General features: G+C 40.0%; 1 protein-coding gene across 1 annotated transcript; it reads right to left on the bottom strand.

Annotated features, from left to right (window-relative positions):
• Positions 1-1,154: 1,154 nt before the first annotated feature.
• ccnf (cyclin F) lies at positions 1,155-12,260 on the bottom strand. The gene is made up of 17 exons (XM_007556379.2): positions 11,970-12,260; positions 10,419-10,573; positions 10,233-10,339; positions 10,076-10,143; positions 9,739-9,935; positions 9,572-9,625; positions 9,145-9,249; positions 8,694-8,771; positions 8,171-8,325; positions 7,258-7,422; positions 7,010-7,133; positions 6,737-6,917; positions 6,562-6,649; positions 4,805-4,904; positions 4,591-4,727; positions 3,659-3,837; positions 1,155-2,598 (listed from the first exon to the last, which is right to left on the bottom strand). Exons 1-17 carry the CDS (start codon positions 11,980-11,982, stop codon positions 2,150-2,152), a joined length of 2,355 nt encoding a protein of 784 aa, XP_007556441.1. The 5' UTR covers positions 11,983-12,260; the 3' UTR covers positions 1,155-2,149.
• Positions 12,261-12,463: the final 203 nt, after the last annotated feature.

A 12,463-nucleotide genomic window follows, 5' to 3' on the forward strand; every position in this document is an offset into this window, starting at 1 on the left:
TAAAATATTTTTCCCCTGCATTGTAGCAAGTAAGCAAGATTAGATAATGCGATTAGCTTAAAAAATACATTCATTGAAATATTATGCCCTATAGAAGCCAAATGGTTTTGATCATGTACCAATGTAGTACAAGCAAGGGAATAGATTCAGCAAAAAGTATACGTATATATATAAAAAAGTGAAAATAAAAAATAGGACACTGCATCAGAGGTAGCGGCATTAATTTAAAACAATTATCCAATTATCAAATGGCCAGATCCAGCTGATTTCCATAATGCATCTTAATTGTTGCCCTCCAATTATGCAATCTGCATGTCATATCCCTTACCAGCATAATTGCTGTTTGGTGCTCTCACATGGACAGAATAAATGATGCAATGACAGTACATTATCTCTTTGGTACCATTTATGTTTTTCCTAAAATTAGCCACAAAAAAAATCCTGCAGGTCGTTCAGTGTTTTAGGGATCCTGCTAATTTTCCATGCTAAAAATTTCACACATTTACAGATTTAAATGACAGAATTCTCAGTCCTTTCCGGGAAAGTTTTTTTTTTGTGTAAATACAATCAAATTTGATTCTATTCCAAAGTGTCACACACTATGCCATTCTGAACACACACCACCTGACGGGGAACCATAGCAGTGGCAGCATCATGCTGTGGAGATGCTATTTCCAATTATTAAAGCTTTTTTTTAGCAACATGCTAAATATACAGCAATATACAGAATGTGGCATTGTATATCTGCCTGGGTAAGAGTTATAAGAATGTTTTCATGTGATTTTTATTTTTTTTTTTACACATTTGAAGTAATAAAAGTGATGCCCAAAAAAGCAAAGTTTAATGACTTTTTTTTTATTCAAACATGGTACAAAAATTACATGTGGACATCAAAGAAAACACCGAACTGTAGAAAAACAATAAGAAAATCTTTTTGGGAATAAGTCAAATATAATTTCAAGTAGTAGTGGCATGGTCTTTGTCTTCCTCCCATTTATACATAACAATATGTACACTGTTAAAAAAAGAATACAACCAGTCTGGAGTAACAGTTTAAAATGTATGTACAGTCAGTCACAGTCATTTAGACGGCACGTCTTCTGTATCCTGAATGAGGCACAAAAACCCTGTAAGGTTTCTCTTCTAGTGTGTCGTGTTAAATAAAGAAACACATTCATTAAAAAATATTCAATACTGAATGTTGAGAGAAACATTAGGAAGAATGGTACATTCCTATGCACACATGTGATGATAAAAGTGCTAAACTTGATTCAGTGTGGAGGAAACTTCACATTTCCTCAAAGCTCTTCTCAAAACGTAAAAATCCAGCAAGTATCTTGATTTTTATTTTTTATTGCTTCAGCATCACAGCATGTTAGTGAATAAGATAACATCTGTATGAGGCTCTTGATGGGATTAGTGTGCCACAGGTAAACAAAATGATTCATCAACAGCACAGCTTGCGCAAAACTGAACTGAAGCCATTTAAGGCTGTAAGTGACTGATTTCACAGCTCTATTTTTGAAAACTAATTACAACACAGTACCTTTGGAAAAGCTGCAGGACGACAAAACTCAGGAAAAAAAAAAGTCATTAGAAAAGTACTTTTTAGGCTTCGGTTGCAGATATTTTCAATAACAGTAGTCACCTTCAGTTATAACTCAAATACAGTACAGGCAGTGCATAACAGAGGTGATGGCAACCAAAAACAACCACAAACATGACAATTATGTTTGTTTCTTTTGAATAACAAAGAACACTTTTTACCCCCGAAAATCATACATCATTGAGGTTTTTGTTTCTTTTCAAATGGTATTTGAGATAGGTTGTTGCACAAAGAAATGGCAGCCAGTATGTCGGGCTCCTGAGGAAAGTCGAGCCGATATTCCAGTGGTTTTAGAGCTGATTATGGTTTCCTGGGAGGCATTTCTACTTCTCCGCTTCTGTAAACATCTAATTGAAATGTGATCAAAAAGGAAAGCCGAGCGGTTCCTTTTTCCTCGCCTAGTCTTAAAATGCTTCTCGTCTTTGATCTTCTAGCAGTTGAATGACCAGCTCAGACTCGCAGGACAGTTGAACATTGATGACGATTTAAAAGTGCTGCAGGTGCTGAGCGAGTGGTCTGTGAACAGCATGTGGTCGTGGAGACTCACAGGCTCAGGAAGCCTGTGCCTGCTGAAAAATCCTCCTCCAAATCCTCGTCTTCCCTTTCCACCTCGCCTACGCTATGCGCCGCTACATTCTTCCTCTTCACCTGTCTGGTGGAGGTCCCCCGGGGCCTCTGCATGGGCACCAAGAGGCGGAAACCTGGCTGGGCGTTGGCAGATGGCATGCCAAGTGATGCGGTAAAGGTCCTGAACGTGCGGGTCACGAGGGAGGACGAGGAGCACGTAGATGATGGGCTAACGCTCTGGACAGATGAGTATCCTGAGCTGTGGAGGTCTGCGGATGAGGCAGACGGTTCTCGGCCTGGGCAGTCCTTGCTCCCGTCACTCCCCGCTTCACAGAAGCTGTCATCGTCGCTGGACAGAGCTCGGCAGTGCTCCAGTTTATTGTCCCCATCAGCCAGAGGGTGTAGTTTGATATACATCATGGAAACTGTTGAAAGTAGTAAGAAATTGGTTCAACATACCAGAGAGATATGATCAAAACAATCCGCACAAGCTGTGGCAAGCCATGGTTCCAACAAATCTTCATTACATACTTCTCCAGACTCCAGATTTTTATCGCATTGAGAACATATGAGATGAAAACATCAGCCCACTTGTATTTAATTATCCGTTATTAAATTATTCTAAATCACTGGTGATGAAAGCGAGCATAAGATGTTCCCTTTGCATGAATCCAAACATTGTTGATTCAAAAATGTTCCACAGTAGAGGAACTGTTTGTACCTAAACGGTCAGGTAAAACCAAACATATGGGTATGACAAAACAATGGAATATCATGAAATAATTCTATAATTTAAAAAAAAAGTAAAACTCGTATTGACTTATTAAGACAGAAATATTTCAAGCTTATTTGTTTGAATTTGGGATTTGCATCATCTATAGGCCATTATAATCAAAATAAAAACAGAACGAGGCTTAAAATGTTTTACTTGTGTAATAATTAAAGATAACATACAATTTTAATCTCCACAAATCAAGACATTATGCTGGTTTCAGCTGTGGCTTTGAGGCTTGTTTGGCATATGAACTGAACTCAGCTCAGAACGTTTGATTATAAACTTCATAAGTAAAATAATGTTGAGGACAAAACAGAAAAGCACTTTCAAAGTGTTTACCAGTCTGAACTTAAATATCAAAATAATCAATAACTTGTGTTGCAACAACCAAAAACAAAAAGGTTATTTATTACTTTCCAAATGATGGCAGCTGAAAAAATAATGACAACATTTTTGTTTTCCAGACTGATCTAGATTTGGAGAATGATGAAAGCAAACTTCTTCAAACAATGTGTAAATCATTACTCAATTTAGCTTTCATTAACACAAAAAGTGCATGGAGATAAAACAAACCAGAGTCATTTCAAGTGGAATAATGTCCCACTAAAAGAAGGGATGATGCATTATTCTGCTCCTCTGCATATAAAGTACTTCATTTACATGCATTACACAGAGGCCTTGCAGTGAGATCATCTCCATTTTATACTCACCATCCCCATCTTTCTCCGCCTCGCTGTCTTCCTCACGGTCCCCCTCATAACCAGAGCAGGAAGAGTCCAGGCTCCAGTCGAGGATGTCTCCCAGCAGCATCTCTTCCTGATTGGACAGCTCTGCTGTGGGCGTGACTACCAGGCCGCTTCGGTGGGCCTGTGCGCCATCATCCCGTCTCCTGTGGACAGGGACAGTGGATGAGTGGAGGGGTTACAGTGAGTCACAGCAGCTTCTTGCAGATGGCACTAAGAAAAACACCGTCTGGACGGTTCACCAAGGCTGTTTGTCACGGCACGGGCCCGACGAGAACTGCTAATTGAGCAAGAAAAGTGGCGCAGGAACAGTGGTCATTTTTCTACTGGCGAATTCAGGCTCATGACAGAAGCTGTAGTTTCTCACTGCACAAATAACAGATTCTTCAATGGTCATATACTGTAGCTTTTTAAACATTACTGTAATAATGCAGAAACAACACATTCTTGAATAACTCGGTGCATTTATTTAAGTTAGCACAGCAAGTACAACTAACATCATCTCTCCTACTCTTCCTACCGTTTCTCATTCATTCTTGTCAGCGGCTCCACCTAGTGCCGTGGAGTAGTATTACACAACACAACAATTGCATATGGTTTTCCCACCTGAAACTTAATTGAGTTTTAAAATTACACATCTTCAAAAGACTTCTAGTAGTTTTGTAAACTGTATGTTCCAGGAACAGTTCTTCTGCTCACCCAGAATGGTGAAGAGATGTTGTAATGTTTTTTTTTTCTATTAATACCTATATTTTTCTGTCTGTACTGAAATAACGTTTGTTGAATAGAAACCCCTCCGTCACATAAATCTTTGCAGATGTTAAGGCTGTAGGAACAGTACATTTTGTCCTCATTGGCAAGCTCAAAGCTGAAATTTGCCAGATTGGACTCTGCCTTACCTTTTGCTAGTGTTCGATGGAGAAGCCAGGAAGGTGTGGATGTCAGCTGGTTGACCACTAGTTGGACTAGGTGGCTCCATCTGAGGCACAACTTCAGGGATCTCCAAGATCTGGCAGAGCTCTTTAAAATCCATAACCTTGTGGAAGAGAATAATTCAGAAATCAATAACCATTCAGGTTTAGAAAACTAAGAGAAAAAAAATTAATTGGGTACCTTCTCCTTGCTGATCTGCTGATAGGCCTCATCTTCAAAGCGCTGTTTGACTCCAGTTAGAGACACGTGCCTGTAGTCTTTGGGCACATCTTGACTGAAACTGAGGACAGATGGGAGCGAGGGAATAAACAGAAAGAGAAAAAATAAAAAATAACTAAGCTGAAAGCACTTCGCTTGCTTCAACAGTATAATCAACTCTTCAGGACAAATCTCAGTTGTCCATTTGAGGATTGGGCCATTGATAGGCTGCACACCTATCAAAGTGACTCAGACTGAGGCACGTTTCTCAACCAGCGATGCCTCCCACCATTTTTATGACATTGTAGCTCTGTGCTACATATTTGCTTTAATGCCAAAATGGGCATCCGCTTCTCTTCTACACGGATAAGTTTGACATCCTATTTCTCTAATCAACGTGGGCAAGCTGAGAACAGCCAGACCCACGACTAATCAATTCCTGTTAACTTTCTTCATGGAGAAGGAGAACAGTTAGGTGATGGTCATGTGTGAGTCATGGGACAGCAATGAAACAGAAAGTGGGCCGCAGTGTTTTTAAGAGCTGTTTCCACTTCAGAACGTGGGTTTCTTTCACACTGTTTTGCAATCAGTAAAGACGCTTTAAAAAAAAAAAAAAGCTTTTTTTTTTCTCTTTTTTTACAGAACAGAAAACACTGATAAGACTTCCTAATTTGAAACAGAAAAGCAACAATTAGTCCTGTTGTTAAAATAAATATTAACTTTGCTGTGATATCAGCAGAAATTGTAATAAAGTTCCTGAACATCTCCATGGCGATTACATTTACAATAATTCCATGTTTTTCCTTTTTGTTTTCTTTGCGATGTCCCCACCACTTTGTGAGCTATAGCATCTCAGGCTATCTGTTTTGAGTAGTCAATAGGGCTGTAGCGATACACTAATCTCACAATATGCTAAGTGATATTCTACTCACGATACAATATCACAATAATCACCAAACAATACGATTTGATGCGATTCAAATCAATACATTAAGATTTTTTGAAAAATCAATATTTTGAGGGGAAAAAATATTGATAACTATAGAATTGATAAAATTACACAGCCGTAGAAGTTAAGACAGTGTGACAACAAGTAGATTGCAAGATGCACTTTTACTATTGTGCTTCAATAGTTTCACAAATCATGACGGCCTGTTTTTTTACAACCAGAAATATTTTAAAAACAATCACATTTTGTCCTTTTTAAAGGTTTTCTTTTAGCCACCTCATCAGCAGTGCACATACCCAAGTTTCTTTTGTGTTTGTTTCCAACTGTTAAAGTTTTGAGACTTAAATCTGTACTTTTTTTTCCTTTTTTTTTTTTTTACTATTTTTGTAACTTTCTGCACATTTAACAATGTAGTAGAAAATATAAACTACAAAACTGCTGTGGTAGTTGGATCCACAAATCAGAAAATTCAACCCATATTCAAGGAAGACATTTAAAAAAAATAAAAAGTGAAATTGTTGGTTTTGAATCTGAGTGAGCAAGTTGGTTGGTTAAAAAATAAAATAGTAAGACAGAATGCTAAAATCAAGAGGCAGTGATAAAGATATAGATACAATATATTTTTAAATGTAATCATCTCAATGTAATTCATTTCTCAACCTTTGCAACAAGAATTGTCTTTAATCCTCCCGAGTTTGCTTGCCAAGTTTTTTTTTTTTGACAAAACTTGATTGGATTGGCTAATCCAATCAAAATACACACACACACAGACACACACCGGTGCACTCACCACTTAACATAGAGCAGCACAGCGAGAGGAACGAGGTCCTCCTCGGTAAAGCCTGTGTAGTCCTTCAGCAGGGTGGGCCAGACGGGACCTGCAGAGCAGCAGGCAAGTCAAGTTAAGTTAAGCAGAAACTTCACTCTTGCATTATATGCTTGTGTTAAAGAGAGGGTGTTATTACCATAGTGATGCAGTGCCCTTGTGAGGAGCAGTGCAGCGCAGGCCAGCTTGGCGGGAGGCGGCGTGGTGAGAGCAGAGTAAAGCAGCGACAGCTCGCAGACATAGCTGAAGAGGTGAGAGGAGCGCCTCTCCAGGGGGAGCAGGAACAGCAGCACCTCCCCGTAGTCCAGCAGCGTGGGGCTCTGATGGGGGAGAGAAGGACATTTAATTACTACCTCTACAATAGAATACTAATCTAAAGAGCAGCAGCAGTTAGACAGTCAGCAACACTCACCCTTATCTTTCCCTCCAGCACAGACACAACCTCCCCCATCATTCGCACCAGGTCTTCATATTTGTAGGTGTTATCTGTCAGCCAAACGGCCTCGCGTATAGTCAGGATTTCTTTGCTAATATATCTAAAAGTAAATATAAACATGTTCAGTTTGGCAGGATTATGAGCCAAACTACAATGTCCCTTGTAATTTTGGAGAAAAAAACAAAACAATACAATAAAACACTTTGAAGTGTGAAGGCCCTCACCGTGTACAAACCACCATGCAGGCAATTCCTAGAAGCTGAAGGCGGGCCTTTGGGACAGAACGCAGGGCCAGGTATCGGTCAACACAGCCCACAGTCACATGCAGCGTCTGGCTGGAGAAATCCTTCATAGTGGCCACCTCCACGAGCCAGTCCACCAGAATGTACCTGCAGCCACAGGAAAACAAGGAAGTAATTATTTCTTATGCTCCATTCGATGACATATCTATTCATTTTTTTTATTATTTCAGCTGTATGGAAAGAACACAAAACCTATAAAGTATTTCCGTTCCTTCAATTACCACATTTTGCCAACCACAAATTTCACTGTTGCTATGATTTAGTGCTATAGATCAACACAAAACAGTGGATCCCCTTCATCCTGTGTCCTTATATAGGAGGGGTATAGGTCCCCTAAAATAACCAACAAGATGCACATGATGTCTCTGGAGGAGCTGCAGAGATAGAATGGTTAAGATCAAACCAAATTCATGTGCTAAAATGGCCTAGTCAAAGCCCTGACCTAAAGAAAGTCATGCATTTATGGCCAGACTTAAACTGATATTCACTGAAGGCCTCCATCCAGTCAGAGAGAGGTTGAGGTACCATGTCCAGGGAAATGGGTAAGAATTCAGTCTCTGTATCCCTGGTGTCAAACCTTCAGATGAGACTTCATAATTACGCACTGCTTAGTGTTGTTCCATCACATAAAATCCAAAACACACATTAAAGCTGGCTGTTATAAAGTGACTAAAAAAAAAAAAATTAAAAAAAAAACATGACGAATCTTTTAGTGGTTTTGTGCATTTTTGGCAAATTGGACAGGTGCCACCGAGAATCTGCTATTGGCAAAAATGTAAACAAGAATTTTAACCTCCATCATACGAGGTCAAGTGAAATTCTTGTCTCCTCGTACCTCATGGTGTCCTTGATGCCTCGTCTGAGGACACCCTGAGTGCTGTGTTGATGCACCGAGTTGGAGGGACTGAAGATCTGCGCCACAATCTCCGAGCAGGCCTTGGACTCCAAACCCAATGGATTCCCACTGCTGCACACTTTAGCCAGAGACAACTGAGAGGAACAAAGGAGACCAAACGTTAAAACGTGTTTCAGAACAGCTTTAGAGATCTTGACAGCTTGTTGAACTCTGCTGCACCATGATGACAATCTGGCTTGGGTTTACTGCTGTAATAAGTGTGATTTAGATGAGTCATATCATTATGATTCACTGGGATGAATTGGGGGGGGAACTAAATCCTGTCAGCATCTGTCAGGCCCTTTTTGACACAGTATGATAAATGTTTCAACAGGAATTTTCAAAATGGAGGAGCCAAAACAAAAGAGAGACTGAATGGTGTCAAAGGAAACTTTTGAGGAGCAAAGGGAAAAAACCGACAGTGACACAACAAACCACGATGCATTTAAAGCCCTTTGATCACCTGTGCTTCCCAGCATCCTTTGCCGGCGTAGTCCCTGAGGGTTCGCACACATTGAAGATACCTTCCAGGGTCGGACATCTGAATTAAAAAGGAAAAGAAAAACAAAACAAAAAAAAACAAAAAAAGATAGAAAAAAAACACGTTTAGCCTCATTTATCCCTTTATGTAGTTTAAAAAGCTTCCTTGAAAGCCAATGCCTTAAAAGTATTACTAACCAAAGACTTTTGCACATTTTGTCATATTCAAATTTAAATATATTTCACTGGCATTTAGTAAAAACAACCTTACTATGAGTTTATGTAACACACAGCTCATAGGTTTTTCTTCCACCTGAGCTGTGGACCTCTGCAGGCCCTGGAGAGCTACGCTACAGTGGTCTGAATACTTTTGCAAGGGCAGTGTAAATCTAGCAGTCGCTCCAGGGTTCTACTGAAGACGGAACCAAACTCACAGCCGCTTTCCTGCTGTGCTCCCACAGCAAGTATGAACTCTGCAGACAGCCGGCCCGCGACGACTCCTCCAGCATGGCTACGGCATCCGATCGCTTCTCTTCCTCCTGGAAAAACAGGCAGCACAGATCCAGATGTTCACGGCACGTATTTGGAGAGGAGCGCTTTGTTCTCGCGCTCCTGAGAAAGCGGCTGAATAACGGCGCCTGACACATATTGTTTCTGGCTAACACAAAGTCTCCTGATGTGTCATGCTGTCAAACAACGGAGCCCACTTGGGGGCTTTGAGTAACAGTTGCATAAAGAGAAGAAAGGCAGCCGTTTGGCCTGCGTTCCTGGTTGACTTGTGACAAGGGCAGGCGCATTTACATTTTGTTAAGAGAATAACAAAAAAAAGAAAGAAAGAAAATATCTGAGATGCTTACTCACTTCAAACAGGAGCAAAACTCGGGCCAAGCAGTGCAACAAAGGGCCCCTCTTTTCCTGCGGAGAAATGGGGGGAAAAAATATCTATATCAATCTGTGTGCGTTTACTGCATCACCCAAACGCCAGCTTTCACACTCGTTTCCTCTGAACTGCCAGCAGCGGAACTTACCATGTTGCTTTCACACTCAGCCTTTAGGTGATCGAACACCACGGCCTTGCAGCAGCTGCCAGTGGGCGACCACGGAGGACGGATGAAAACCCAAGTGAAGGGATCCGCTTTGGGAGAGAGCAGGCTCTCCGCCAAGCTGAAGAAGTGGGAGGCTTTTCGGCCACATACATCCGCTCGCCCTTCATCGCTCAACAAAGCTGGAGGGGAGAGATGGTAAGAGTGAAGAGCTGCAATCATTTCGTCAAGAGGACTTGCGCCTATCGTTGACGTCCATTCAACTAACATGATGTTTTAAGCAGACATTTAAAGTGTAGGAGGGAAAAACTGCTGTACTTACGTCCCTCATTGTACAAATAGGCAATCCCAAGTTTCACAGCAGCTTCAAAGTTCCCTTTCTCAGCAGCCCTGGAATCAGTGAATAATTTTAGCTAAAAATCCATCCGGAGAGCAATTATAATTATGCTTTTTTTTTTATCCAGAAGAAGGATCTGTACCTTTCAAACAGCCATAAAACGTTAGGAGATGGCCATGTGTCTCTGAAACTGACTCTGGCCCATACACTGTTGTGGCTGTCAACAATATCCCGCAGCTGTGAATGAACCTACAACACATACCAAAGGATTTTAGACCCCATCAACAACAAGAGACGTCAAATATGGGTCACGAGTTGTTCAACTTACCGCTCTGACAGACAGGAGGTCCTCTGCAGAGAGACACTGGAGCACATAGAGAAGAATTTCCTCCGGTAGCGATAGAAGAGTTAGGGTGGACAATCGCTTACGAACCCGCTTCCGAGCCGGAACCGAGTAGCATTTTGAACAACGGCAGTGGACAACTAGAATTAAGAAAGTTATGCAAAAAAATCTTTTAATGACCGGTTTTTTCCCCATCCAAGACCAGGCAAACAGATCCATTTACTTCACAACGTGAACAAGCACTTCACATCTTAGTGCAAATTTGGCACACAAATTCTCACTCTAATGGCAAGCCAATATTTACACTTCATTTAAAGCAGTCTGCAGCCTGCTAGCAAACTGTGAACAGACATTCTAAATGAACAGTGCAACAAGCGTTCTTTACAAATCTAATGACAACTGATCTGAAATAAATCTGGATTTATGCATTGAGTACTCCAAAGTTACATTTCTTGTCATTTGGTGATGTACAAGTAAAGTGAATTAATAACAATTAAAAAAAAAACATGAGCGACATATTACAATTTATACTGCTTTTCCTTTTGTAGCTAGAACTCTCATCTTATTCAATGAACAAAATAAATACGAATTGGTGCCAATACCTCAATATAATAGAATTACTTTTTACATAAGGTTATCAGACAGGGAGCATATAGTAGTTCATGTCTACTATGGGCATAATGTTTAAAAAGAACAGTGGTGAAGTGTTATAAGTACACTTTAGAGATATACTACCAAGTACACATTGGAAGTAAATGTCACTTTTGAACATCTAAGAGAGAAAAAGCACACTTTTCACTTGACATGACAGTTGTATTGTATTAGGATATTCAAAATTGGGTGAAATTATACTGAAAAAGTGTCTTCAGTTGAAAATATAAATAAAATATATGGTTGAAGGTTGTTTTTTTTTAACATAGCAATTAATCCTACTTTTGCAGTATAATAAAAATATTAATTTCCTGTAACTTTACAGTGAAAGTCACCCTACTAAATTGTTCCCGAGTAAGTCACCCCCAGGGGGACCATTAAGGTAACCTAAAACACATCCAAAACTACTTAAACTTTTTAAAATAAAAGTACAAATGTTGATTTAATTATTACCTGAAACAAAACGTTTTTCTTAAGTTTATTTTCTGCACTTAGGACCAATCTAACGAAGGGGAACTAAGCTGCTGTATGGGAGAAGGCAAATCAAGTGAGCGCCCAAATTTCCCTCCCGTCGTCCAGTAAAGTTGGATTATCACTTAGTTTCACAAAGTTTAAACTCCGAATCTAGTTTGCAGCAGCTACTACAATAAGAACATAACATTTCTAAAAGGGGCATGGGATTGTTTCTTTTAAACATTTATATTTTGACCTGAAGTTACTGCAAAGTCCAGAAGTAATCGATCACTATTTCAAGTAAGATATGAGCATGCAACCAGTGAATTCTCGGAAGCTAAGACGATTAAATACTATCTTTAAACAGTTATTTTGTGTGTTACTATCTGTTGTTGTTAAGTAAGACAACTGAAAATAAGAATAATTACTTACCGCCCGCTTTCATTGCAAGTAGACTGGTCTCTTCTTAGCAGGATGTAGATGCAAGACTAAGCAGATGTTTAAACGTTACGATTGTAGAAGCTAATATTATTTAGACGTAAACCAGGGATATGGTTATTTCTACATAGATTAATACTTATAAAACGTTACAGCTAATGTGAAGCTGCTGTAGCTGACTAATATCTAAACAAGTTACTAGCAGCTTTCCTGAATTCAAATTCTAGCACGCGTCCTGGTTTGGACCCGCCCCTAAAGCGCCCTAGGACCGCCCGCGCACACGGTTTAAACGCTGCGTTCAGTTTGATTGGAGGAGAATGATGACGCCTCTACGCAACGACGCGACATGCTGATTGGTCACATTGAAGAACGATAGCACCGATTGGTTATACAATATAAATTGTAAAATTCTAGAAATTCATTGGACAGGAGAACGCCATTTCGAAGTACGCGCTCACGTGTGTGAATATCTGATTGGTTGACCTGAA

Source organism: Poecilia formosa, unplaced genomic scaffold (assembly GCF_000485575.1).
Source record: "Poecilia formosa unplaced genomic scaffold, Poecilia_formosa-5.1.2 Scaffold78, whole genome shotgun sequence".
Classification (NCBI taxonomy): Eukaryota; Metazoa; Chordata; class Actinopteri; order Cyprinodontiformes; family Poeciliidae; genus Poecilia; species Poecilia formosa.

Excerpts from the sequence above, each read along its gene's own strand:
- ccnf (XM_007556379.2), bottom strand. Across the intron at positions 8,326-8,693 it reads AAGGATGCTGGGAAGCACAG|TTGTCTCTGGCTAAAGTGTG; the intron begins GTGATCAAAGGG and ends TGTTCCTCTCAG. Across the intron at positions 6,918-7,009 it reads TGCTGGAGGGAAAGATAAGG|AGCCCCACGCTGCTGGACTA; the intron begins GTGAGTGTTGCT and ends CTCCCCCATCAG.